Source organism: Chlorocebus sabaeus, chromosome 12, assembly GCF_047675955.1.
Source record: "Chlorocebus sabaeus isolate Y175 chromosome 12, mChlSab1.0.hap1, whole genome shotgun sequence".
Classification (NCBI taxonomy): Eukaryota; Metazoa; Chordata; class Mammalia; order Primates; family Cercopithecidae; genus Chlorocebus; species Chlorocebus sabaeus.
In genome coordinates this window covers 105,459,842-105,487,219 of record NC_132915.1, presented here as the reverse complement: position 1 = coordinate 105,487,219, position 27,378 = coordinate 105,459,842, and the positions used below count along the sequence as shown (strand labels likewise).

The window sequence follows — 27,378 nt, the reverse complement described above, 5'->3', positions numbered from 1 at the left end:
AAGGAGCATCACCTGTGTGTTTACAGAGCCATCTTAAAGCTGGAAGTGAGTTAATCGGCAAGTATTTTAGTGGAAAATCTTTTTCATTGGTGTTAACTAAGTTTCAGATGCCAGGGCCTTAAACATTTTTCTCCTGTAATATTTTTATAATATTTTGCACCCACTCTACCACTGCCCCCTCCAACTTGGAAATATTTATAGAGTTTAGAAATAAGTCAGGACTTTAAAAATCTGGCTTTTTCTTCTCATTAATAATTTAGCTTGTATACTTCTTTCTTCTTTAGTCTTTGGATTGCATTCAAAGTTCTCCCTGGTATTTGGAGTGAGATTTCTTTCTCTCTCTATCACCCTCGTTTCTTGCTTTCCTGGGTCGGTCTTGAACTTGTTTTCTTGGGGAGAGAATCACCTATGGAGACTAGTATGGGATGTTTGAGAGGCACAGTTGGTTTTCAAGGGCTGAAAAGAATGCAGGACAGCTAGAGGTGGGGAAGTTGGCTGAACCTTTGCACCTGCTGATTGATCAAGCTTGGGAAAGAGACCAATTCATATTTAGACAACCTTCGTCGTCCAATCTCTGCATAGAAATCAGGAAATGAACCAGTAGATGCCGTTTCCAGGTTGAAGCCAGACACTGAGGACCTTGACTAAGCTCCTCTTACTTTCTGTCACAATAAAATGGAGCATTTTTTAAATTATAAAGAGCAAGATTTTGTTTTCTGAGGTTAGCGTCGATCTTTCAGAAGTGTTGATGCAGCCCAACACAGTTACAAGTTATATCCATCCTTCTAAGACTAATTTTTTTTTTTTTTTTTTTTGACACAGAGTCTCGCTCTGTCGCCCAGGCTGGAGTGCAGTGGCTGGATCTCAGCTGCAAGCTCCGCCTCCCGGGTTCACGCCATTCTCCTGCCTCAGCCTCCGGAGTAGCTGGGACTACAGGCGCCCGCCACCTCACCCGGCTAGTTTCTTGTACTTTTTAGTAGAGACGGGGTTTCACCGTGTTAGCCAGGATGGTCTCGAAATCCTGACCTTGTGATCCGCCCGTCTCGGCCTCCCAAAGTGCTGGGATTACAGGCTTGAGCCACCGCGCCCGGCCCCCTAAGACTAATTTTATAACTTCATTATCCCTAATGCTTTTCAAGTTATTTGACACTACCTATCTGGAGGAGTAATTTTTAAACTATTTTAAAAATTAGGTGTTTTTTTCAGTTTGTTTTCTGAGACAGTCTCACTCTGTTGCCCAGGCTGGAGTACAGTGGAACAATCTGGCTCACCGCAGCCTCCACCTCCCCAGGCTCAGGTCATCCTCCCACCTCAGCCTCCCAAGTAGTGGGACCCATGGGCGCAAGACATCACACCCAGCTGATTTTTATTTTTATTTTTTGTACAGACTGGGTTTCGCCATGTTGCCCAGGCTGGTCTCGAACTCCTGAGCTCAAGTGATCCCCCTGCTCAGCCTACCCAAGTGCTAGGATTATAGGTATTGAGCAACAACACGCAGCAGAAATTAGTTTTTTGTTGTTTTTGTTTTAATGAAAAAAGTATGCAGTTTAATTTTTTTTTTTTTTCCTGAGACAGAGTCTCACTCTGTCCACCCAAGCTGGAGTGCAGTGGCGCAATCTTAGCTCACTGCAACCTCCACCTTCCAGGTTCAAGTTCCTGAGTAGACAGGATTATAGGTGCTCGCCACCGTACCCAGCTAATTTTTGTATTTTTAGTAGAGATAGGGTTTTGCCATGTTGGCCAGGCTGGTCTCGAACTCCTGACCTCAGGTGATCTGCCGGCCTGGGCCTCCCAGAGTGCTGGGATTACAGGCGTGAGCCACCACGCTGACCTGAAAATCTTATTCTTTACAGTGTCTTTAACTCAGCATCTTTGGGACAGTTAGAGATGTTTGGTTTTGTTTGTTGCTTTTACTGCATCCATAGAAACAGAGAGGAACTGAAAGTGACTAACGTGTTCTAAGAACGTCGAAATAGGCTAGAAGTTTATTGCTGCTTCTTAAAGGAATACATTCCATAGCAGTTTCCCCTCCTAATCTCATCTGCTCAGACTCCAGCACAGTCAAAATTCTGGTACCTTTTCTACAGGTTACAATTTTCCCCTCTCTCTTCATTTCAGAACACGTTTGGCTCAGAGCACCGCTGCATTCATTAACCCTGAGGCTTCTACTTTCTGCGCCCTTCCATTTGTTGCACATCCAACAACAGCCTCCTTAATGCCCTTTTACACAATATAATGATTGTTATAAAAATATGAAAATGCAACTTTTTGTACTCTGTGTGTATTTCTGCATTTTTTTTTTTTTTTTGACAGGATCTCACTCTGTTGCCCAGGCTGGAATGCAGTGGTGTGATCACAGCTGTCTGTAGCCTTGACCTCTCAGGCTCAAGTGATCCTTCCACCTCAGCCTCCTGGGTAGCTGAGACTATAGGCGTGTGCCACCACGCCGAGCTAACTTTGTGTATTTTTTTTTTTTTTTTTTTTTTTTAGAGATGAGGGTCTTGCTATATTGCTGAGGCTGGTCTCAAACTCCTGGGCTCAAATGATCCTCCTTCCTCAGCCTCCCAAAGTGCTGGGATTATCGGCATGAGCCACTGTACCCGGCCTCCACATTCTTTATATCACTAACTTCATCCATATGGAGCTGCCTCCTAAACTTCAGCTAGGTTTTATTTTTTTAACCCACACATATATTTTCATCATATATTTGCTTACGTTCTCTCTTGTGTTTAGAATGCAGCTAGAAAGAGCCACGAACATAGAAGAATTCCTTAGTATTTTCATTTCTACAACAGAAACAGACTTATGACTAATTATAACAATTAAGCCTAAGTTTGTACTTGTTTTTATTTTATTTATTTATTTGAGACGAAGTCTCGCTCTGTCGCCCAGGCTAGAGTGCAGTGGCACCATCTTGTCTCGCTGCAACCTCTGCCTCCCTGGTTCAAGCGATTCTCATGCCTCAGCTTCCCAGGTAGCTGGGATTACAGGCGCGTGCCACCATGCTTGGCTAGTTTTTTTGTTTTGTTTTGTTTCTTTTTGAGATGGAGTCTCACTCTGTCACCAGGCTAGAGTGCAGTGGCACAATCTCAGCTGACTGCAACGTCCGCCTCCCGGGTTCAAGCGATTCTCCTGCCCCTGCCTCTGCCTCCGGAGTAGATGGGACTATAGGCCTGTGCCACCTTGCCCAGCTAATGTTTGCATTTTTAGTAGAGATAGGGTTTTACCATGTTGGCCAGGATGGATTTTTTTGTATTTTTAGTAGAGACAGGATTTCACCATGTTAGCTAGGCCGGTCTCGGACTCCTGACCTCAAGTGATCCAGCCGCCTTGGCCTCCCAAAGTGCTAGGATTACAGGTGTGAGCCACCACACCCAGCCTGTACCTATTTTTAATGACAAGTTGTAGAATTGCATTTTAATGAGATTTGGATTCAGTAAGACCTTTCATTTTGTGTGCTTTTCCTTTCTAATTAAAATCTGTTGTATTAAGTTGAATGTGCAACTAGGGCACTGTGCTGTTGGAGCCCCTTTTTGTCAGTTACCTCACAGGCTCCTGCTATAGGAGACATTTGCAACCCAGAGAGCACACCACCCTAATTCAAAAACCAGTTTCAGAAACAGCAGTTGAATATATGATTTTGTGGAATCTGCATCTACTCCTATTGTCAAAACATAAGGTATCTGTGTTCCTTGAAATAAACCTTCTGTTGCTAGGTCAGCCTAGTGTTTGCAAGAAAAACAACAAAAGAAAAAACAAACCTTCTAATTCTGCCTTTCACATTTTATTTGTTCTTTCTGTGGGCAAGCAATGAGGTCACTTTGGGTAATCCTTTTTCATCACTTTTAGGTTGAAAAATGTATTTGAGTATTTCTGCTTTTAATATTCTCAATTTGGCCGGGCACGGTGGCTCATGCCTGTAATCCCAGCACTTTGGGAGGCTGAGGTGGGCAGATCACAAGGTCAGGAGATCAAGACCATCCTTGTTAACACGGTGAAACCCTCTCTCTATTAAAAATAAAAAAAATGAGCTGGGTGTGGTGGCAGGCATCTGTAGTCCTAGCTACTCAGGAGGTTGAGGCAGGAGAATGAATCACTTGAACCAGAGAGGCCTCGGAGGTTGCAGTGAGCCGAGATCGCACCACTGCACTCCAGCCTGAGCGACAGAGCGAGGCTCCGTCTCAAAAAAAAAAAAAATTATCAATTTGTCTATGGAAATTAATTTAAATCTTTGTTAAAAGCTCAAGAAGTTAATTTCAGGTGGTATTTGTGATGGCACATTTTTGTTTGTAAAGTTTTCTTTTTTGAGACGGAGTCTTGCTCTGTCACCCAGGCTGGAGTGTAGTGGCACGATCTCAGCTCACTGCAATGTCCACCTCCCTGGTTCAAGTGATTCTCCTGCCTCTGCCTCCTGAGTAGCTGGGATTACAGGTGCAGGCCATCACGCCCAGCTTTTTTTTTCTTTTTTTTTGACAGTCTCGCTCTGTCACCCAGGCTGGAGTGCAATGGCACCATCTCGTCTCACTGCAACCTTCACTTTCTGGGTTCAAGCGATTCTCCTGCTTCAGCCTCCCAAGTAGCTGGGACTACAGGTGCCTGCCACCATGCCTGGCTAATTTTTGTATTTTTAGTAGAGACAGGGTTTCACCACGTTAACCAGGCTGTTCTTGAACTCCTGATCTCCGGTGATCTGCCCACCTCAGCCTCCCAAAGTGCTGGGATTACAGGCTTGAGCCACCGTGCCTGGCCTGTAAAGTTTTATGAAACTTTCTATGTTTCTGTAAGTGCAGCTTCTTTAATATTCAAAACCAAATTGATTTTTAAAAACATTTTAAATGGATATTTTCTTACAGTTACTCTTTGAGTAAATCTATACCCTCTGACACATTTTCCTCCCCAGTTTGAGGAATCTAATGCTAGTAAAATCATCCTAAGGGATTCTGTTTAAACAGAGCCATTTAAGGCCTGCTTCTTAAAATGCCCAAGTCCTCAGGAAGGTGAATTTATCAAAAACTGGAGTATCCAAAAATAGCAGTCTAGATGGCACAGACCAAAGTAGTCTCAGTAGTGTGGAGGAGGTAATTCCCTTCACTGGGTGAGTAATTCACTGCAACAGGAGAGATTTGCTTGTAGAGGGGGACTGGCCTCAGGACCCCCTTTCCTGGGGTCTGTGCCACTTATACAGGTAATTTTAGCAACTTATTCTCTTACTAGATTGGCTTATTGCAGGGATTTTGAATTAATATTGGTTTAGTACACTTTTTTTTTTTTTTTTCGAGACAGAGTATCGCTCTGTTACCCAGGCTGGAGTACAGTGGCGCGATCTTGGTTCACTGCAACCTCCACCTCCTGGGTTCAAGCGATTCTCCTGCCTCAGCCTCCAGAGTAGCTGGGATTACAGGCGTGAGCCGCCACACCCAGCCGGTTTGGTAGACTTTTTTCTTTTTTTGAGATGGAGTCTCACTCTGTCTCCCAGGCTGGAGTGCAGTGGCCAGATCTCAGCTCACTGCAAGTTCCGCCTCCCAGGTTTACGCCATTCTCCTGCCTCAGCCTCCCGAGTAGCTGGGACTATAGGCGCCTGCCACCTCGCCCAGCTAGTTTTTTTGTATTTTTTTAGTAGAGACGGGGGTTTCACCATGTTAGCCAGGATGGTCTCGATCTCCTGACCTCGTGATCCACCTGTCTCGGCCTCCCAAAGTGGTACACTTTTTAATTACAGGAAAACACCATATTAAAGTTGACCTAGACTTTGGAGGAAATCTTCCTTGTGGATGACTTGGGTCTCCTCATCTCAAAGTAAATAGCTTCTCTGAATGTAGTTCTTGTGACAACTCTTTTGCATAATTTGAAAAAAAATTTTTACAGAAGACTACTTTTTTGTTAGTTTTTGTTTGTTTTTTGAGACAGAGTCTTGCTCTGTTGCCCAGGCTGGAGTGCAGTAATGAAATCTCAGCTCACGGCAGCCTCCGCCTCCCAGGTTGAAGCGATTCTCCCGCCTCAGCCTCCTGAGTAGCTGGGATTACAGGTGTGCACCACCACACCCTGCTCATTTTTTTGTAGTTTTAGTAGAGACAGGGTTTTGTCATGTTGGCCAGGCAGGTCTCAAACTTCTGATATAAGTGATCCGCTGGCCTCAGCCTCCCTAACTGCAGAGATTACAGGCATAAGTCACCACGCCCAGCCAGAAGAACTTAATAATAAGCAAGAATAGTCATTATCCATTGACCTAGAGAAACCAGTCTTAATACCGATTGTTGGGTTTTGTTTTGTTTTGTTTTTGAGACGGAGTCTCATTCTGTTGCCCAGGCTGGAGTGCAGTGGCATGATCTCAGCTCACCACAACCTCTGCCTCCCGGGTTCAAGCAGTTCTCCTGCTGGGACTACAGACACGTGCCACTATGCCCAGCTAATTTTTGTATTTTTAGTAGAGACGGGGTTTCACTATGTTGGCCAGGCTGGTCTTGAACTCCTGACCTGATGATCTACCCGCCTTGGCCTCCCAAAGTGCTGGGATTACAGGTGTGAGCCACCGCACCCGGCTGATTGTTGGGTTTTTATTGCAGATTTGTGAAGGCAAGATTTTTTTTTTTGAACTTATGAAGATATAATGACCCAAACCAATGCCATAGCCAGTGCTTATTGTAACTGAGTCAGAGTATAGTACCTAAAACTGGACCTGAAAATAATTGTAAAATACGGCAATTATATATTGATTAACACAATAACACTTTTTTCATTCAACTCTTCAGCTTATTCAGCGTCTCATAGCTAACAGCACCTGGCACACACCTTTGGTTGGTTTGAATTCAAGGAGCAGTGTGAGGTCAGGGTCAAGGGGGAGTGTAGGTCAAGGTGAAGTGTGATGTTGGGTGAGTGCTTCAGCAAGGTTCCTCAAAGGTACCATCAGGTTGTAACTAACAGCTTGGAAACATCCCTTTGTCGTCCTCGTGGCAATCTTAGAGTGAATAGTTGAAAGTATGGGTTATAGTCTGTTTAGTGGTGCTTATACAAGAGTGTCTGAGGCTAGGTAATTAATAAAGAAAAAAATATTTTGCTCATAATTCTGATATCTGGAAAAGTTCAAGATAAGGCACCTGCTCCATTCATAGTAGAAGGTGAAGAGAAGCCTGCATGGCAGAGGTCACGTGGCCAGAGAGGGAGCAATGGAGAGCGGGGAGGTGCCAGGCTGTTTCTAACAACCAGCTCTGGCCAGGACTAGTAGAGCAAGAACTCACCCATTACATCAAGGACAGCACCAAGGTATTCATGAAGGATCTGCCCCCATGACCCAAGGCCTCCCATTAGGCCCCACCTCTGACATTGGGGATCAGATTTCAACATGAGGTTTGAGGGGACAAACATCCAAACAATAGCAGTATGTATACACAGTATGCACCCATAAAATAAACATTTTCTATTAGGTTGCTTATTACCTAAGTTTCTTAATGTTTAGAATGTGCAACTTTGAAACAGAAATTTTATTTAGTGTTTTAGATGGAGTCTTGCTTTGTTGCCCAGGCTGGAATGCAATGGCATGATCTCGGCTCACTGCAACCTCGGCCTCCCAGGTTCAAGCGATTCTCCTGCCTCAGCCTCCCGAGTAGCTAGAATTATAGGCAGGGTCCTCCACGCCCGGCTTTGTTTTTTTTTTTTTTCTCTTTTGAGCCAGAAGTCTCACTCTGTTGCCCAGGCTGGAGTGCAGTGACACGATTTCGGCTCACTGCAACCTCTGCCTTCAAGGTTCAAATGATTCTCCCTCCTCAGCCTCCTGAGTAGCTGGGATTACAGGTGCTCACCATCATGCCTGGCCAATTTTTTTTTGTATATTTGTAGAGATGGGGTTTCACCATGTTGGCCAGGCTGGCCTTGAACTCCCAACCTCAGGTGATCTGTCTGCCTTGGCCTCCCAAAATGCTGGGATTACAGCCGTGAGCCACCATGCCTGGCCAGGAAGTAATTTTTGTATTTTTAGTAGAGATGGGGTTTCACCATGTTAGCCAGGCTGGTCTCGAACTCCTGACCTCAGGTGAGCTGCCTGCCTCAGCCTCCCAAAGTGCTAGGATTACAGGCCTGAGCCACCACACTCAACCTGAAATAGAAATTTTAGCATATATGTTATATGATAGTGGTTCTCAAAGTATGGTCCCTGGACCTCTGGAGGTTCCTGAAACCTTCTCATGGAGTTTGCAAGGTCAAAACTATTTTAATAAGGATTGTGTTTTTAACTGTGTTGACATTTGTACCAATGTTACAAAAGAAATGAATCAAGGCTGTGGCTCCAAATTGCACTGGTAACTACTATATTCTTCACCATTAGCTTTTTTTTTTTTTTTTTTTTTTTTGAGATGGTGTCTCGCACTGTTGCTTGGGCTGGAGTGCAGTGGAACGATCTGGACTCATTGCAACCTCCGCCTCCCGGGTTCAAGTGATTCTCCTGCCTCAGTCTCCCGAGTAGCTGGGATTACAGGCGACCGCCACCACTCCTGGCTAATTTTTTGTATTTTTATTATAGATGGGGTTTCACCATGTTGCCCAGGCTGATCTCGATCTCCTGACCTTGTCATCCGCCCGCCTCAACCTCCCAAAGTGCAGGGATTACAGGCGTGAGCCACCACACCCAGGCCACCATTAGCTGTTGTAAAAAATTTCAGTTTTACTTGAAAATGTTCTTAATGAAACAGTGTGATCACAACCCTTGAAGATACATCTTTTTAATAGTATGTATAGTAAGATGAGAAGCACTTTAGTGCAGACTAAAATACATGATCCTGAGTTGTAAGTTGAACTAGCTGCTTTTTTCATGAAACACCATTTTTACTTCAAAGAATGATTGACACACTTTTGAGTATTTGGCAAACATTTTCTCAAAAATAAATGAAGTCAGCCTGTCACTTCAGGGAAACAGCTGGCAATGTTTGTTGCCAATGATAAAATTCTAGCTTTAAAGTGAAAATTAGAATTTGGGGAAATTGTATTTCCACTGTGAGTTTGACAGCTTCCAAATATTAAACACTTATCAGAAAAGATGAGATTGGTACTGATATAAACAAATGTGATTCAAAAAATATTTTATAAGAAATGTTTCAATAGTTGGAAGATCTGCATATATCAGTGAGATGAGATTGGTACTGATACAAACAAATGTGATTCAAAAAATATTTTATAAGAAATGTTTCAATAGTTGGAAGATCTGCATATATCAATGATACATATGTACACACATATATATACACACACACACACACACATATATATATATATATTTTTTTTTTTTTTTTGAGACGGAGTCTCGCTCTGTCACCCAGGCTGGAGTGCAGTGGCACCATCTGGGCTCACTGCAAGCTCCGCCTCCCGGGTTCCCGCCATTCTCCTGCCTCAGCCTCCTGAGTAGCTGGACTACAGGATGCCCGCCACCATGCCTGGCTAATTTTTTGTATTTTTTTTTTTTTTTTTTTAGTAGAGACGGGGTTTCGCTGTGTTAGCCAGGATGGTCTCGATCTCCTGACCTCGTGATCTGCCCGTCTTGGCCTCCCAAAGTGTTGAGATTACAAGCGTGAGCCACTGCGCCCGGCTTTTCTTTTTTTTTTTTTTTTTTCTGAGATGGAGTCTTACTCTGTCACTCAGGCTGCAGTGCAGTGGCACGATCTCAGCTCAACTGAGATCTGCAACCTCCCATTCCCAGGTTCAAGCGATTCTCCTGTCTTAGCCTCCTGAGTAGCTGAGATTACAGGCACACACCAACACACCCGGCTAATTTTTGTATTTTTAGTAGAGACGGGGTTTCGCTATTTTAGCCAGACTGGTCTTGAACTCCAAACCTCAGATGACCCGCCTGCTTCCGCCTCCCAAAGTGCTGGGATTATAAGTGTGGGCCACTACACCCGGCTGAGATATTTTCTAAATGATCAATGAATAATTTACACAATCATATGCAGGTAAAAGATCCATTCGAAATGTAAGGTGGACCAGTGGATCTTACTGTAGCTGAGTTGGAAACTTGATCTCTATGGTTTCAGATTTCATATTGCAACTAGCGTTTGAGAAGCTGTGGTTCATCAAGTTTTGGTGTGGTATCAAAGAAGAAGGTCTGCACTGATCTGAAAAGGGCCTTGAAGTATCCTGTTTTCTAGCTACGTATCTGTGTGAAGTTGTGTTTTTTTCACATATTTCAACCAAAGTAAAGAATCGTAATACATTGAATGCAGAAGCCGCTGTGATAATCCAGCTGTCTTCTATTAAGCTGCACATTAAAGAGATCTGCAAAAATGTAACATGGTGCCATTCTTCTATTTTTTTGTTTTGGAAAGTACAGCCTTTAAAAATAAAAACATGTGGCCGGGCGCGGTGGCTCAAGCCTGTAATCCCAGCACTTTGGGAGGCCGAGACGGGCGGATCACGAGGTCAGGAGATCGAGACCATCCTGGCTAACACGGTGAAACCCCGTCTCTACTAAAAAATACAAAACAAAAAAAAAACTAGCCAGGCGAGGTGGCAGGTGCCTGTAGTCCCAGCTACTCGGGAGGCTGAGGCAGGAGAATGACGTGAACCCGGGAGGTGGAGCTTGTAGTGAGCCGAGATTGCGCCCCTGCACTCCAGCCTGGGCGACAGAGCGAGACTCCGCCTCGAAAAAATTAAAAAATAAAAATAAAAACATGCTCTTTCCATTAACATATAATGGTAATGGGTTTGTTTTCTTTTAAAATGAATAAATACCTTTAAAAATCTCTCCATTTTAAATTTCTGATTGAGTAAATATTGATAGATGTAACTCACTCACACAAAAGCTCTTCGGGATTCTCAGTTGTTTTTTTTTTTTTGAGACAGAGTCCCACTCACTCTGTCGCCCCTGGCTAGAGTGCAGTGGCATGATCTCCACTCACTGCAACCTCTCCCTCCCGGGTTCAAGTGATTCTCATGCCTCGCCCTCCTGAGTAGCTGGGACTATAGGTGTGTGCCACCATGCCCAGCTACTTTTTGTTTGTGTTTTTGTTTTGTAGAGATGAGGTTTCACCATGTTGGCCAGGCTGGTCTTAAACTCCTGTTCTCAAGTGATCCACCCACCTTGGCCTCCCAAAATGGTGGGATTATAGGCATGAGCCACCGTGGCTGGCTGGTTCTCAGTGATTTTTAAGAGGGCAAAGGGGTCCCCAGAACCACTATGATGTGACATCAAGCAGGAAGGGATGCATTTTTGATGACACCATCCCCAAATAGCAAAGGCTGTTTTTAGAGAACCATTTATAATATTTGCTCACAAAGGAGTCCTTTTAAGATTTGGATTTTTTTTTTTTCCATTAACTTTTCCACATTTTAGTCAAGAATGTAAGTGGGTTGATTAGTTTTTCATCTGTGTTGAATTTTCTTCTAGCTGCTGTCAAGTCAGTGCTGCAGCAATTCATGTGATAGCAAGAGCGTGGGGGCATCCTCAGGTTTCATAGAGCATCAAAAGAACTCTGCTATAGTCACAAACAAGCACCAGCTCATTTGTTACTGAGTAAGGTTTTTATTCTTAAGATATTCTATGTTATTTGGACTCTGTCGTCTTGGTATACGCTTTATTATATAGCTCGTAGAATGGTCCTGAATACAGATGACTTTATGGAAAACACATTGTTGGATTGAGGCCAGTAATTTTTAAGGTGGACTCAATTCAAATGTAGATGGGCTTTTTCTGTTGTTTTTAAGGGCTTTGGTATCGAAAGCTATTGCTTTGTACAGTATACATCAGTTTGAATGCAAAGTGATATGATGGGGGGAAATCTATAGTCAGGCTGTTAACAGGCCAAGAATGAAACCTAAGAGCATGTCCTCTTAGCAAGTTTTCAAGGTGACACCTATGACTGCTGAGAATAATGAAGGAGATGATGGGAAATCATACAGGGAGAGGGCTTATTTTTTTTTTTTTTTTTTTTGAGATGGAGTTTCGCTCTTTTTGACCAGGCTGGAGTACAGTAGTGTGATCTTGGCTCACTGCAACCTCCGCCTCCCGGGTTCAAGCAATTCTTCCGCCTCCCTCAGACTCCGGAGTAGCTGGAATTACAGGGGCCCGCCACCACACCCGGCTAATTTTGTATTTTTAGTAGAGATGGGGTTTCACCATGTTGTCCAGGCTGGTCTCGAACTCCTGGCCTCAAGTGATTCACCCGCCTTGGCCTCCCAAAGTGCAGGGATTACAGGTGTGAGCCACCTCACCCAGCCAAAATCTCAACTATGTCTCAGTAAAGTGGTTTAAAAAAAAACAGGCTGGCCAGAGGCAATGGCTCACACTTATAATCCCAACACTTTGGGAAGCCAAGGCAGGAGGATCACTTTAGCCCAGGAATTCAAGGCCAGCCTGGGCATCATAGTGAGACCTCGTCTCTACAAAAAATACAAAAATTAGTGAAGGCATGGTGGTGGGTGCTGATAGTCGCAGTTACTCAGGAGGCTGAAGTGGGAAGATCCCTTGAGCCTGGGAGGCAGCAGCAAACTGAGATCGCACTACTGCACTCCAACCTGGGTGAAAGAGCACGACTCTGTCTCAAAACCAACCAACCAACCAACAGAAAACAGTCTGAAGACATTAAATGTATACTGTTAGATTGTACAAGCATAGGATTAAATACTAGCTTTATATTGTTATATTTGAGTTGGTACTTCCGCATTTCGCATGATCCTCACGACTGATTTGTGAAATTAGGAAATTAGATTATATCTGCGTCTTACAGGCAAATGACTAAAACTTGAAACATTTGGGGGCCTGTCTCTGTGAAATCCCTTTGCTGGGGCTAGAACCCTCATCTATGACTGTTACCTCTCAGGACGCAGCAAATTTTCCATGGAGAATCCCATTTCCATTGAAATTCTCTCTTCCCTGTGACGTGCTCATGCCCTCTCTGGCTCGTTCCCCTTAGTCCTTTCTGGGCTCTACTTCCTGGGCCAGGCCCTCTTTGTTAATTCTGTGCATCCTTGTTGTCATCTTTGATTTTCTGATCCTCGGCTGTTGCTTCAGATCCACCTACTCACTCCCCGCCCTTCTTGAGTTCTAAGTCCTTCTGTGTCTCCAGCTCTCTTCTGGACATGCCAGTCCCTCATTCAACATGTCAAAACGACATTTAATTTTCACCCCAAACTGTAGCTCTTTCTTATCTGGATCTTCTGTTTAATTCCGGGAAGCAGAACCTGAAAGTCACTCTGGAATCCTCCCTCCCCCTCATACCCTTCCCAGCCTCCACATCCAATCGGCCACTCACACACTGGTTGATTGTATTTGTTAAATGTCCCATGAATTCTTCCCTTCTGTGCCTATTTTGTCTCATCTAGACTGTTGGAGCCATTTCCTGGCTTCCTCTTCCAAGTCCTCTTGTGCCTGCTGGACAGTCTAAACTGCTAAGCTCATCCTTCAAGGCCTTGGGTGATCTAGTCCTGGGCTGTCTTTAGTTTCATCACTCGCCAACTCCAGTTCCCTTCTGCCCCACCCACCTCCACCTTGCACTCAAGCAGGACAGATCCACCCGATTCCTGGATATCTCCATGTCTTTGCAGTAGCTGTTGCTAGCATACCTGTCCCCTCTCATTGTTTATTTGGGGGGACAGAGTCATGCTCTTATACCCAGGCTGGAGTGCAGTGGTACAACACTATGCCCGGCTAATTTTTAAAATTTTTTTGTAGAGATGGGGTCTCACTATGTTACCCAGGCTCCCTCTCATTCTTCCAGACCAGAAACCCCGAGGCACAAGGCAAACTCAGGCTGTATTTTTGTTCATTTTGGTTCCCCAGCTCCAGGCAGTGTTCCTGGCTCACAGTGTAGGCTTGTTATATGTTTGAAATAATAAAATCCATGTGTTTTATTTTAATCATTTGAAGAAAGCAAAATTTTGTAATGCTTCCCCCACCCAGTTCCTCAGCTCAGATTCAATCAGCTGTTTTGAATGATTACCCAGAGATAACAGTTAAGGTGCAAATCGTGTGTGGCTGTGTTTGTGTGTGTGTTTCACCTGTCGGTTTTTGGCGTCTGGGAATGACATTTTTCTTTGCACTGAGACATCAGTTATATCTAAAAATTATGTTTCTAAAAGGAATAGGAAATATGAATGAATAGGTTCGAGTTCAGTACTGCAGGCAGTTTTCAAACCAAATTTGGTAATGTTGATTAAAAATGGCTCAACAAAAAAGCACCTCAAGTATAATCATGGAAAATATTAGTACTACTTTGTATGTAGTAATATATTGTTAAGAGAATTATTCATTGAAATTATGTTAATCACAGGGAAAGACTGTAACTTCCGTCTTGGTTTGTTTTAACAGGATCAGTTTGACAACTTAGAAAAACACACACAGTGGGGAATTGATACTCTTGAGAAATGTATCAAGTTTGTGAAAGAAAGGACAGAGATTGAACTCAGCTATGCAAAGCAACTCAGGTAAGTTGATATTGAAAAAAGTTATTTGTTAACTGCAAAATGATGTAAGGACAACGTATATTCTCATTTTATCGTATAAATGTATATTTTAAATATTTCTCCTTTTATGTAAGGTAATATTTGAATAGAAGCGATTGTTTCTCATACAGAAAATTAATTTTCATAGAATAATAAAACCTAAATTACTGCTTTAAGGCCCCGTTTTTTTTTTTAACAAGATATTTGCTGAATTTTGGAGCAGATTGTTTTTCAGTAAACTTTTTCTTGAAATATATTAACATATGTACAGAGAAGTACACAAATCATAAGTGTGCAGCTCCATGAATTTTGACAGTGTGAACACACTCATGTAACCGGGCACCCAGGTCAAGAAACAGAAAGACCAGCCTGGGAAGCCCCCGGCCCCCTCCAGCTCCCCACTTTCCCCACAATGGTAACCACTCTCCTGACTTCTAACCACATGGATTAGTAGTGCCCACTTTTGAACTTTACATGAGTGTAATCATTTAGTATGCATTCTTGTGTATCTGGCTTCTTTTGTTCTATATTACATTTGTGAGATTCACCATGTGGTAACATGTGGTGGGAGTCTGCTTATTTTCATTGCTGTTGAGTATTTTGGTCTATGAATGCACCAGAACTCATCCGTTCTACTGACTAGGTGATTGGTTGTTTCCAATTTAGGCAGATAATGAGTAGCGTTCCAGCGAGCATTATTGTACAAGGCTTTTTGTGTGTATCTGAACACATTTCCTAGGATCTGCCTGGGCGTCTAATTGCATGGTCACCGGCTACTCATATGCTTAGCTTTGGTGGATAGGGTTCAACCATTTTCCAAGGTGCTTGTACTAATTCACACTCCCTCCAGTAATGTGTTGAGGGGTCCTGTGGATAGTATTTTAAAAATACTTCAGACTGGTCACAGTGGCTAATGCCTGTAATCCCAGCACTTCGGGAGGCAGAGGTGGGCGGATTGCCTGAGGTCAGGAGTTCGAGACCAGCCTGCCCGACATGGTGAAACCCCGCCTTTACTAAAAATACAAAAATTAGTGGGGCGTGGTGGCAGGCGCCTGTAATCCCAGCTACTTGGGAGGGCAAGGCACGAGAATCGCTTGAACCCGGGAGGTGGAGGTTGCAGTGAGCCCAGATTGTGCCACTGCACTCTAGCCTGGGTGACTGAGTGAGACTCCTTCTCAAAGAAAAAAAAAAAAGTACTTTGGGGCCAGGAGTGGTGGCTCACGCCTGTAATCACAGCACTTTTGGAGGCCAATGAGGGAGGATTGCGTGAGTCCAGAGAGTTCAAGACCAGCCTGGGCAACATAGTGAGACCCTGTCTCTATTTTTTTTTTTTTTAAGTACTTTGGATCTCCTTACATCTTTATTGATGAGATTATCCGAGAAATTTGTGTTTTTATTTAAAAGTTCTTGGTAGAACAAAGCTTGAACTTGAAGTGGCATGCAAGTCTATAATGATTTCTTGTTGTGTAGTTGTAGTTGAATTCGTTTGTGGATATTGTTTTAAGGCCTGTTAAAGAGCTAGATGCTTTTGATTTAGAAACATTTAGTTTTGTCTTTTTTTTTTTGAGACAGTTTCGCTCTGTTGCCCAGGCTGGAGTGCAGTGGCACAATCTCAGCTCACTGCAATCTCCGCCTCCCAGGTTCAAGCGATTCTCCTGCCTCAGCCTCCCAAGTAACTGGGATTACAGGTTTGTGTCACCATGCCTGGCTAATTTTTGTATTTTTAGTAGAGGGGCTGTTTCACCATGTTGGCCAGGCTGGTCTTGAACTCCTGACCTCAGGTGATCCGCCTGCCTCGGCCTCCCAAAGTGCTGGGATTACAGGTGTGAGCCACAGTGCCTGGCCCTTTGTTTCTTTTTTTTCTAAAAAAAAAACTTTCGTCAAGCTCCCTCACCATTAAGTTTTAATCCAAAAAGCATCTGCATAAGAGATACGTGTTCTTGGCCAGGCGCAGTGGCTTACGCCTATAATCCAGCACTTTGGGAGGCCGAGGAGGGTGGAACACGAGGTCGGGAGTTTGATACCAGCCTGGTCAAGATGGTGAAACCCCGTCTCTACTAAAAATACAAAAATTAGCTGGGTGTGGTGGCGGGCACCTGTAATCCCAGCTATTCAGGAGGCTGAGGCAGGAAAATCACTTGAACCCAGGAGGTGGAGGTTGCAGTGAGCCAAGATCATGCCACTGCACTCCAGCCTGGGCAACAGAGCAAGACTCCATCTCAAAAAAAAAAAAAGAAAAAAAAGAGCTATGCATTCTTATAAGGGTTTCTGTTGTTGTTTCAGCAAGCTGGGATTACAGGTGTGAACCATTGTGCCTGGCCCCAGATTTTGTTTTTATTGAGTGAATAACATGTAAAACATCACACAATGAGATAATTTTTCTTTTTTCTTTTTTTCTTTTTTTTTTTTTTTGAGAAGGAGTCTCGCTCTGTCACCCAGGCTGGAGTGCAGTGGTGTAATCTCGGCTCACTGCAAGCTCCGCCTCCTGGGTTCACGCCATTCTCCTGCCTCAGCCTCCTATGAGTAGCTGGGACTGCAGGCGCCGGCCACAACGCCTGGCTAATCTTTTTGTATTTTTATTAGAGATGGGGTTTCATCTTGTTAGCCAGGACGGTCTCAATCTCCTGACCTTGTGATCTGCCCGCCTCAGCCTCCCAAAGTGCTGGGATTACAAGCGTGAGCCACCGTGCCCGGCCAATGAAATAATTTTTCTAAGTGGAGAATCCAGATCAGTTTCCAGTGCCCTGTATGCATATCAGCTTTGTAAACATGTCAGGGCTTTTCATACTGAAAGTAGAAATAGAACATGGCCTGTTTCACTTTGATTATTTGAATACTGCACAGTCATGCAGTGTTGCCTTTCGTGTGAAAATGGGCTACATGTGAGTTCTCGAGTGGGCTACTGGAGTTCTTCCCACCACAGTCTCCCTTGCTGGCCCCTCCTCTTCACATTGCTGTGCCCAGCACCTGCTTCTCAGTCCTTCTCCCTTCCTAGTCTTGTACTCTCCCGGTGACCTCAACTGTCTCATGGCTTTAGGCATGATCCGTATGGCAACAACTCGCAGATACGGATCTCCAAGCCAGACCTCTCTCCTGAATTCCAGAAACAGCTTGCTCAAAATCTCCACTTAGAAATGTCTAAAAACTTGGTCGGGCGCAGTGGCTCATGCCTGTAATCCCACCTCGGAGGCCGAGGCGGGCGGATCACAAGGTCAGGAGCTCGAGACCATCCTGGTTAACACGGTGAAACCCCATCTCTACTAAAAATACAAAAAATCAGCTGGACATGGTGGTGGGCGCCTGTAGTCCCAGCTACTCGGGAGGCTGAGGCAGGAGAGTGGCGTGAACCCGGGAGGCAGAGCTTGCAGTGAGCCGAGATTGTACCACTGCACTCCAGCCTGGGTGACAGAGCAAGACTCCATCTCAAAAAAAAGAAAGAAAAGAAACATCTAAAAACCATCTGAAATGTAACATGTCTGAAACTGAACTCCTGATCTCCCCAACTTAAAAATCCACATGTCTAGGCCAGGTGAAATGGCTCACACCTAAAATCTCAGCACTTCAGGAGGCCGAGTTGGGTACTTGAGGCCAGGAGTTGGAGACCAGCCTGAGCAACATAGCAAGACCTTGCCTCTAAAAAGAGTTTTAAAAAATTAGCCAGGCATGGTGGTGCACACCTGTAGTCTCACCTATTCGAGAGGCTGAGGAGGGTGGATGCTTGAGCCTGAGACATGGGGCTGCATTGAGCCATGATTGCACTACTCCACTCTAGCCTGGGCAACAGAGCAAGACCGTATCTCAAAAAAAATAAAAACCTGCATTTCCACGACCTAGATTTTCCTCCACTCACCTGAGGGTAGCTGCATCCTTCCTGGTTTAGGTCAAAAACCGTAGCATCACCCAGGTGCAGGTGAATCACTTGAGATCAAGAGTTCAAGGCCAGCCCATCCAACATGGTGAAACCCTGTCTCTATTAAAAATACAAAAACATTAGCCAGGCTTGGTGGTGGGCGCCTGTAATCCTAGCTACTCGGGAGGCTAAGGCAGGAGAATCCTTTGAAACCCAGGAGGCAGAGGTTGCAGTGAGCCGAGATTGTGCCATTGCACTCCAGCCTGTGTGACAGAGCAAGACTCCATCTCAAAAAGAAAAAAAAACAAACAAACCCTGGTGTCATCATCATCTCTGGCTCTCTTCTTTCTCTCACATTCTCACACTCCCCATCCCAAGCCATCAGGAAATCTTGGCTCCTCTACAGCTTTATCCAGGATCTGACACTCATTATCACCTCCACTGCTGCCCCTGTGGTCCATGTCACATGGGCTATGTGGTCCATGATCTTTTTCCTGGTTATGATGAGTCTACTAATTAGTTTCCCTTATTCTACCTCTAGCCCTTATTCCCTGATTTCTACAAAGCAGCCAGATTACAGTACTACTCTGTTCAAAATTCCAATGCATCCCCATTTCATTCAGAGTAAATCCAAAAACTTTACAGTGAAAGTCCTACAAAACCTTGTGTAATCTGGTCCCCACACCTTTCTGACATCATCTGTTTTAAGTCTCTTCCTCCTCCTCTCTGCTGTAACCATACAGAGGCCTCCTTCCTGTTTCTTGTACATGCCAGGCATCCCCTCACCCGAGAGCTACTGTGCTGGCCCTTCCATGCAGGTATCACCTATATGTTTTTCCCCAGGCTCCACGTGCCTGACTCCCTCTCCTCCTTCCAGTTTCTGCTCAGTGAGGCCCACTTCATCCCCTAGCCCACGTAGCCTGCTTTGCTTTTCACTTTTCCTGTATTACTGGTAACTTTCTACCATTTTATATAGTCTTCTCATTTATTTAGTTTTGAAAATTGACAATATATCTTTCTATATTATTTGTATATAAAATTATATATATTTATGGTATACAACATGATGTTTTGAAATATGTATACACTGCAGAATGCCCAAATCAGGCTAATTAACATATGCATTACTGCACAAACTTAATTTTTTTTTGTGGTAAGAACATTAAAATCTACTCTTCTAGCAATTTAGCAACCCCTCCCTTTCCCTCCCCTTCCCTTCCCTCTTTCTTGAGACAGGGTCTCACTGTCATCCCGGGTGGAGTGCAGCGGCACGATCTTGGCTCACCTCCCAGGCTCAAGTGATCCTCCCACCTCAGCCTCCCAAGTAGCTGGGACCACAGGAATGCACTGCCACACCCGGCTAATTTTCGTATTTTTTGTAGAGACAGAATTTCACCATGTTGCCCATACTGGTCTTGAACTTCTGGGTTCAAGTGATCCTCCCGCCGAGGCCTCGTACCTGCTGGGATTACAGGTGTGAGCACCCGGCCTGGCAATTTTCAAGTATACAATACATTGTTATTAACTGGAGACACCATGTTGTACACTAGATCTCTTGAACTTATTTCTCCTAAAATTTTTTCTCATTTGAACATCTCCCCAAACCTTCCCAGAGAAATCTGTGTATTATATTTACTGCTCACTGTCTCCTGCAGCCTCTCAGCTAGAATGCAAGCCCCTTATGGGTGGGGATCTTTGGGTTGTGCTCACTAATGTGTCACAGTGCAGAACAGTGCCTGGCACATAGTAGGTGCCCAGTAAATATTTGTAGATTGTGAGTGAATCGGCAGGGTACAGGCCTAAGATATTTAGCCAGTTTTGCTTTATGGGGAATTATGTGTTTGCACCGGCCTGTGAGAGCTGATGAGATTTTAACAACGAAAATTAGAACAACGAGGTGCCAGCTGAGTTTCAGTCACTAGGGATGCTTTAATGAACGAGATGCAGGAAGTGCCTGAACCTGGAGTGCTCACCTTCTCACAGCGGATAACAGAACTGCATGCAAATTAGCAAAGAATTCAAGCATTTAAGATAGCGTTTATGACTCCAAATATGTAAACGCAGTGACGCAATAGAGAATGAAGTCGGGGGTTGTTACTTAGCTAGGCTGGTCAGGGAAAACCCATTGCTTGAGAAGTGAATCACAAAAAAAAAGCCAGACATGTGAGGATGTGGGGGGAGCAAGTACAAAGGTCCCGAGATGGGAACATGTACAAGGAATGGAAAGGCCAGTGTGGCAACAACGTATTCAACAGATACTTGCTTGAAATAGTAATATGATGTTGAAAAATCAGTGTGACCTTTGGGAGAGACATCTATCGTTAAATATTTTTTTTCTGCATTGCAGGGGAAAATGCTAACTTATTTTAGACATAAACATAGGAGACTTTGATTCCTGTAGATCAGGTCTTAGCATGGGCCAAATCCATCCACTACTTCGTTCTGTAAATAAAGATTTGTTGGAATGTTGCCGTGCCCATGCATATTGTCTATGGCCACTTTTGTGAACAATTGGCTGTTGAGTAGTTGCAAAAGAGATGCAGTTACCTGCAAGTCTGAATTTTTTTTTTTTTTAGACAGAGTCTCGCTCTGTCACCCAGGCTGGAGTGCAGTGGCACAATCTCAGCTCACTGCGACCTCCACCTCCTGGGTTCAAGGGATTCTCCTGCCTCAGCCTCCTGAACAGCAGGGACTACAGGCACACGCCACCACGCCTGGCTAATTTTTGTATTTTTAATAGAGATGGGGTTTCACCATATTGGCCAGGCTGATCTCAAACTCCTGACCTCGTGATCCACCTGCCTCGGCCTCCCAGAGTGCTGGGATTATAGTCATGAGCCACCACGCCTGGCCCTGAAATATTTGCTTTCTGGTCCTTTACAGAAAAAGTTTGCCAACCCCTGCTGTAGGTCACTTATCTATTCAAGATAGTGTAGGTTGAAATTTGTAATTTTTTTTTCTGAGTCTGAACCTAATTTATTTTTGAGACGGAGTTTCTGTCACCCAGGCTGGAGTGCAGTGGCATGATCTCCAGTCTCTTTCCAGAAGCTGTGGCCCCTGACACTCCGTTAGCAGAGTAACAGGGCCTGCTCAATTTCACCCTCACTGCTGCCTTGTTTCCAAACTGATCTCTGTCAACTTGATACTTAACAATTGGTACATGTAGGTCTTAAATTGCATTTATCTTAGTATGCATGGGGGTTGAACATCTTTTGATACATCTGAGCCATTTATGCTTTTAAAAAATGAACCATTTCAAGTCTTGGTCTGTTTTTAATTGGAGCTCATTATATATAGAGGGTAACTAGGTGAAATCATTTTATACAACATATTACATATTGTATATATCATATATATAAAGTGAATTTAAATTTAACAGTATAAACGACAATAAAGTGAAACTGAGGGATCTGCTAAGCTTTAAAAATTAAACTCTTTAGGCCAGGCATGGTGGCTTATACCTGTAATCCCAGCATTTTGGGAGGCCGAGGCGGGCAGATGACCTGACGTTAGGAGTTTGAGACCAGCCTGGCTAATATGGTGAAACCCCGTCTGTCTACTAAAAGCACAAAAATTAGCCGGGCATGGTGGCACATGCCTGCAATCCCAGCTACTTAGGAGGCGGAGGTTGCCGTGAGCCAAAATGACACCACTGCACTCCAGCCTGGGTGACGGACTGTCTTAAAAAAAAGTAAATATTAAACTTTTGTAAAATTTATCAAAAAGATTATGAAAAAAACCTTGTAGGATGTTATTGTGTATAATTCCATATTGAAATTTTAAACAGGCTCAATTGACTGCTATGAAAGATAAGGAAAATATGTATACATGTTTTGCTCCTTCTTCCAGTTGAGCTATATGACTTGGTTCTGAAACCCGTTTTGTTGTAGTTCTATATTTGAACGTAGAGTCATCTCAACACTTCTCTCTACAACAGCGTCTCTCCTTGACTCTTGGCATTAAAGAAGAATATGTTCCCCCTAGTTAGAGCTTGGGACGTGTTCCCTGAGTTCTTTCTTGCTTGAGAATGCCACCATACTTTAACACTTTGACTTGGTTGTTCTCTGGTCACACTTTCTTTCTCTCTCCATGTGGCTGCATCGTCTTTTGGAGGAAGAGTCTGGGGCCAGCCAAATGTTTTTCTCTGTAGGCAACATGGCTGTTTCTAAGTAAATATATGAATAATTTTAGTTCATCTTAGCAGTCTGATAACTTCATTGGAGTTGATCATCGTTTATCAGATAGCTTTTCTTAGAGCTCTTTCCAGTGTAAATTCTATGCTTCATTTATTTCAGGGGAACGTTCTTTGATTATGTCTGAACGTTTTTTCTGTTCTACTTACTGGGTCATATACTTCAGAGATATGAGTTATCCTTACATTTCATCTTATTCTTTAGATCCTTTTTTTTTCCTGATTGTTTTCACATTACGGTTATTTCAAACCTTTCCTCTATTAAATTTGATATCCACCCTCATTTATTGATGGGTTCTATAGTGGTATATTTTAGTCCTTAGTTCATTTCCTCAGCTTTGTGTCTTCCTTCTCATTCCATTTTATTGTATCCCGTAGTGTTGGGATTCTGGATTTATTGCCTTTGTGTTTTTACTAAGTTTGTCTATAGTGTAAATAATCTGGAGGAGGGCGATTTTTGCTTATTTTCCTTATCTGTTTTCTTGCAGATTGCAGTGTTTTTCCTTTTCCTTCTGTATTACCTGTCATATCTTTCACCTTGCTTATATTTATTTATTGGTGGTTTTTTTTTGTTTTTTTTTTTGAGACAAAGTCTCACTCTGTTGCTCAGGCTGGAATGCAGTGGTGCGATCTCAGCTCACCGCAACCTCTGCCTCCCAGGTTCAAGCAATTCTTCTGCCTCAGCCTCCCAAGTAGCTGGGATTACAGGCACACACCACCACACCTGGCGATTTTTTTTCTTTTCTTTTTTTTTTTTTTTTTGAGATGGAGCTTTGCCCTTGTTGCCCAGGCTAGGGTGCAATGGCACAATCTTGGCTCACTGCACCCACCGCCTCCTGGGTTGAAGCAATTCTCCTGCCTCAGCCTCCTGAGTAGTTGGGATTACAGGCATGCACCACCACACCTGGCTAATTTTGTATTTTTAGTAGAGACGGGGTTTCACCATGTCAGGCTGGTCTCAAACTCTTGACCTCAAGTGATCCACCCCCCTCAGTCTCCCAGAGTGCTGGGATTGTAGGCATGAGCCACCATGTCCTGCCCACGGCTGGCTAATTTTTGTATTTTTAGTAGAGACAGGGTCTTGCCATGTTGGCCAGGCTTGTCTCAAACTCCTGACCTCAGATGATCTGCCCACCTCGGCTTCCCAACTGCTGGGATTACAGGCATGAGCCACCGGCCCTGGCCACCTGGCTTCTGTTTAATAGGGGCAGTTTAGTGAAGTGGTTGAATTCATCAGACTCAAGAGTCCCAATGCCTGGGATGTAATCCTGGTTCTTCCACTTAATAGCAGTATGAATTGGGTCAAATTACTCTCCTTGTTTCATCTTTTTCATCTGTAAAATGTGAATCATCATCATCATCATCCTCACCTTATAAGGTTGCTGAGTGGGCTTAATGAGGTAAAGAGCATAAAGGTCTTAGGCCAACACCGGTTGTGTGTTTGATTCTAACGTGAGCCGCACCAGTGCCGTCTGCTCTGATGGAGTGTAGGTGAGTGTTCATTGCCACGCTTCCTTCCATTTCTGGTGCCACTGGTCTTTCCCTTGGAGTTCCACTTGAGGCTGGGGTATTGTTATGTTCTGTTTGGTTTGCTGAAGGCCAAAGACAGGTGTTTGTAGAGTCGGGGTGGGGAAAGGGCCTGACTTTGAGACTCTGAGCTCTGTCATTTCTTCTGAAACTTTGTTAGAGGTTCTGTTATGGGGTTTACACCATTAGGTCAAAGATTTTCCTAATTGTATTAGTCCGTTTTCATGCTGCTGATAAAGACATACCCGCGACTGGGAAGAAAAAGAGGTTTAATTTGACTTATAGTTCCACATGGCTGGGGAGGCCTCAGAATCGTGGCTGGGGGCAAAAAGGCACTTCTTACATGGCAGCAGCAAGGGAAAATGAGGAAGAAGCAAAAGCAGAAACCCCTGATAAACCCATCAGATCTTGTGAGACTTATTCATTATCACGAGAATAGCACAGGAAAGACCAGCCCCCCATGATCCAATTACCTCCCCCTGGGGCCCTCTCACAGCATGTGGGAATTCTGGGAGATACAATTCCAGTTGAGATTTGGGTAGGGACACAGCCCACCCATATCCCTAATCCTGTGGACTCCCTGGGTTTGGGGTGAACCCCCAGGGCACTCAGCCTGAAGCCTGGAAAGTGGACCTCCCGGGGGCGAGCCCCGGCTTCTGCCCAAGACCTTGGGTGGTCAGCATAGATGTCTTCCTCTCAGAATTTTTCCATCACTGTTCCCTGAGTGCTTACCTTCCAGTTTACTTCTGTCTGGGTTGATTTTCAGGGCTTGTGGACGTTATTTCCCTTCCTGTGATGGGGAGGAAGGATTCAGCTCCATTCTAAGCTGTCCCAGAATTTTCTGTTTCTCTTCTTGGTCATTACTTTCTAAAGTGTATGGACTGAGGTTAGACTCTTTTCTTCATTTTTTTTTTTTTTTTTTTTTTTAGTTTTCTGCTGTTAAAATTTTCCCTGGCTTTTATTTTTTCACCTTTTGTTGTTGGGAAAGCACAATTCTCTGGCTGCATTTTATTCTGCCATCTTGATCCAGAAATCTTGTGGTGAGCTTTAAAAAAATAAAAGAGTGAAAAAAACACAAAACATTCTTGGGCCCCACCCTGGACCTTCTGTTGCAGAGGCTCTGGAATAGGGCCGAGTAATTAATTTTTAAAGCCTTCCTGTGGGTTTTCGAATCAGCCAGGTCTAAATCCACCATCCTTATAACAGAATGTTTATTTTTTCTTTTACCTTTTAGTTAGGCTACCTGAAAAACAAGTGGAGATTTTCTACCTGAAAACACGTCAGATTTCTCAGAAAGACCCCATAAATCGAAAGTTTTTTTAAGTGGTTTATTTGCTTGTTTTTTTGTTGTGTTGTTGTGGGTTTTGTTTTGAGACGAAGTCTCACTCTGTCACCTAGGCTGGAGTGCAGTGGCATGATCTCAGCTCACTGCAACCTCCGCCTCCCAGGTTTAAGCGATTCTCCTGTATCACCCTCCCAAGTAGCTGGGACTACAGGTATGTGCCACCATGCCCAGCTAATTTTTGTATTTTTAGTAGAGACAGGGTTTCTCCGTGTTGGCCAGGCTGGTCTTGAACTCACGATCCTCCCAAAGTGCTGGGATTACAGGCGTGAGCCACTATGCCCAAACGAACCGTGTTCGTTTTTTAAATAACAGTAATACAAATGGGCAAAAACTTGTCCCAAGAGAACAGCAATGGAAAGTTGACCTTTTTTTGTAGCAGTTCCTGAGATAAATATCCTTAGAAATGAAGTTCACTTCGAGATCTCTTTAGCTTCTAGGTTTATGCTGGTATTTATAGAGTGAATTATTTATTAGTGCTTTTAAGAAGCATTTTGAATGCTATATATGCCAGTATTATCAAAGTGATTCCCATTCATCAGAACTCGATGGTCTTTACAGTATATCGCCTACAAGGGATCTAATTTAATCCTGTTTAGGATTTGACTGGTAAAAGAGAACTATAAAGAGTACTGGTTTTATCTGGATCAATAGATTCAGACTCAAGTAAGGCTTCCTTCAACTAGATACTTACATGATTTTTATGGCTGTTAAGGACTGGAAGGAAGCTACAAAGAAAATGTGGATTTAACATTTTGGAATAATTTTTTTTTTTTTTTGAGACGGAGTCTTGCTCTGTTGCCCAGGCTGGAGTGCAGTGGCTGGATCTCAGCTCACTGCAAGCTCCACCTCCCGGGTTTACGCCATTCTCCTGCCTCAGCCTCCTGAGTAGCTGGGACTACAGGCGTCCGCCACCTCACCCGGCTAGTTTTTTGTATTTTTTAGTAGAGACGGGGTTTCACCGGGTTAGCCAGGATAGTCTCGATCTCCTGACCTCGTGATCTGCTCGTCTAGGCCTCCTAAAGTGCTGGGATTATAGGCTTGAGCCACTGCGCCCAGCCAAAATGATTAATATTTAAAAGCCTGCAGTAGTCTGGGCACAGTGGCTCATGCCTGTAATTCCAGCACTTTGGGAGGCTGAGATGAGAGGATTGCTTGAGGCTAGGAGTTTGTGACCAGCCTCAGCAACATGGCAAGACTCTGTCTCTACAGAAAATAAATAATAAAAATGAGCTGGGCATGGTGGTGTGTACCTGTAGTCCTAGCTACTTGGGAGGCTAAGGTGGGAAGATCCCTGGGGCCCAGGAGTTCGAGGCTGCAGTGAGCCATGATCACACCACTGCACTCCAGTCCAGGTGACAGAGCAAGACCCTGTCTCTAAAAAATTAAAATAAAAAATAACAATGAATTGTAAAATAAACCATGCACTAGAAATACCTCACATGCAGCCACTAGGCTTTTCCAGTACTCTAATCACCCATATGTGCTGCTCTCAATATATTTGGAAAATAACCCATTGATTATGTAGTCATCTCTTTTGCGCACACTTCCCTTTCTTTCTTTCTTTTTTTTTTTTTTTTTTTTTTTTGAGATGGAGTCTCGCTCTGTCGCCCAGGCTGGAGTGCAGTGGCACAATCTCAGCTCACTGCAACCTCTGCTTCCCGAGTTCAAGCCATTCTCCTGCCCCAGCCTCCTGAATAGCTGGAATTACAGGCACGCGCCACCACGCCCAGCTAATTTTTGTATTTTTAGTACAGACAGGATTTCACCATATTGGTCAGGCTGGTCTCGAACTGCTGACCTTGTGATCTGCCCGCTTTGGCCTCCCAAAGTGCTGGGATTACAGGCGTGAGCCACCGTGCCCGGCCTCCTTTCATTCTTGATCCTTGTGGTGGTGTTTTTACTACATCTACCTTTTAAGGAGCGATTGTGATCATAATCCAACTCAAAGACCTGTACCATGCTTTTGACATAAAATATTTCTCTTTTTTGCATTGTTTTTTCTCCAAGGGACGTTCTTTAAGGAAATCATTGCTTTTTCACATT

The 27,378-nt window shown here is 43.9% G+C and overlaps 1 protein-coding gene across 12 annotated transcripts in view; it reads left to right on the top strand.

The window, feature by feature from the left end:
- Positions 1 to 27,378, top strand: part of FNBP1 (formin binding protein 1) — a 159,712-nt gene that overhangs the window by 38,303 nt on the left and 94,031 nt on the right. For all 12 annotated transcript variants that reach the window (XR_012094892.1, XM_037994172.2, XM_008005939.3 and 9 more), the window contains exon 2: positions 14,288 to 14,403. Coding sequence is in view for 11 of the 12 variants with exons in the window: in XM_037994172.2 (XP_037850100.1) it covers positions 14,288 to 14,403 (116 nt within the window). In the remaining variant the exon portion in view is untranslated. The remainder of the gene's footprint in view (positions 1 to 14,287; positions 14,404 to 27,378) is intronic.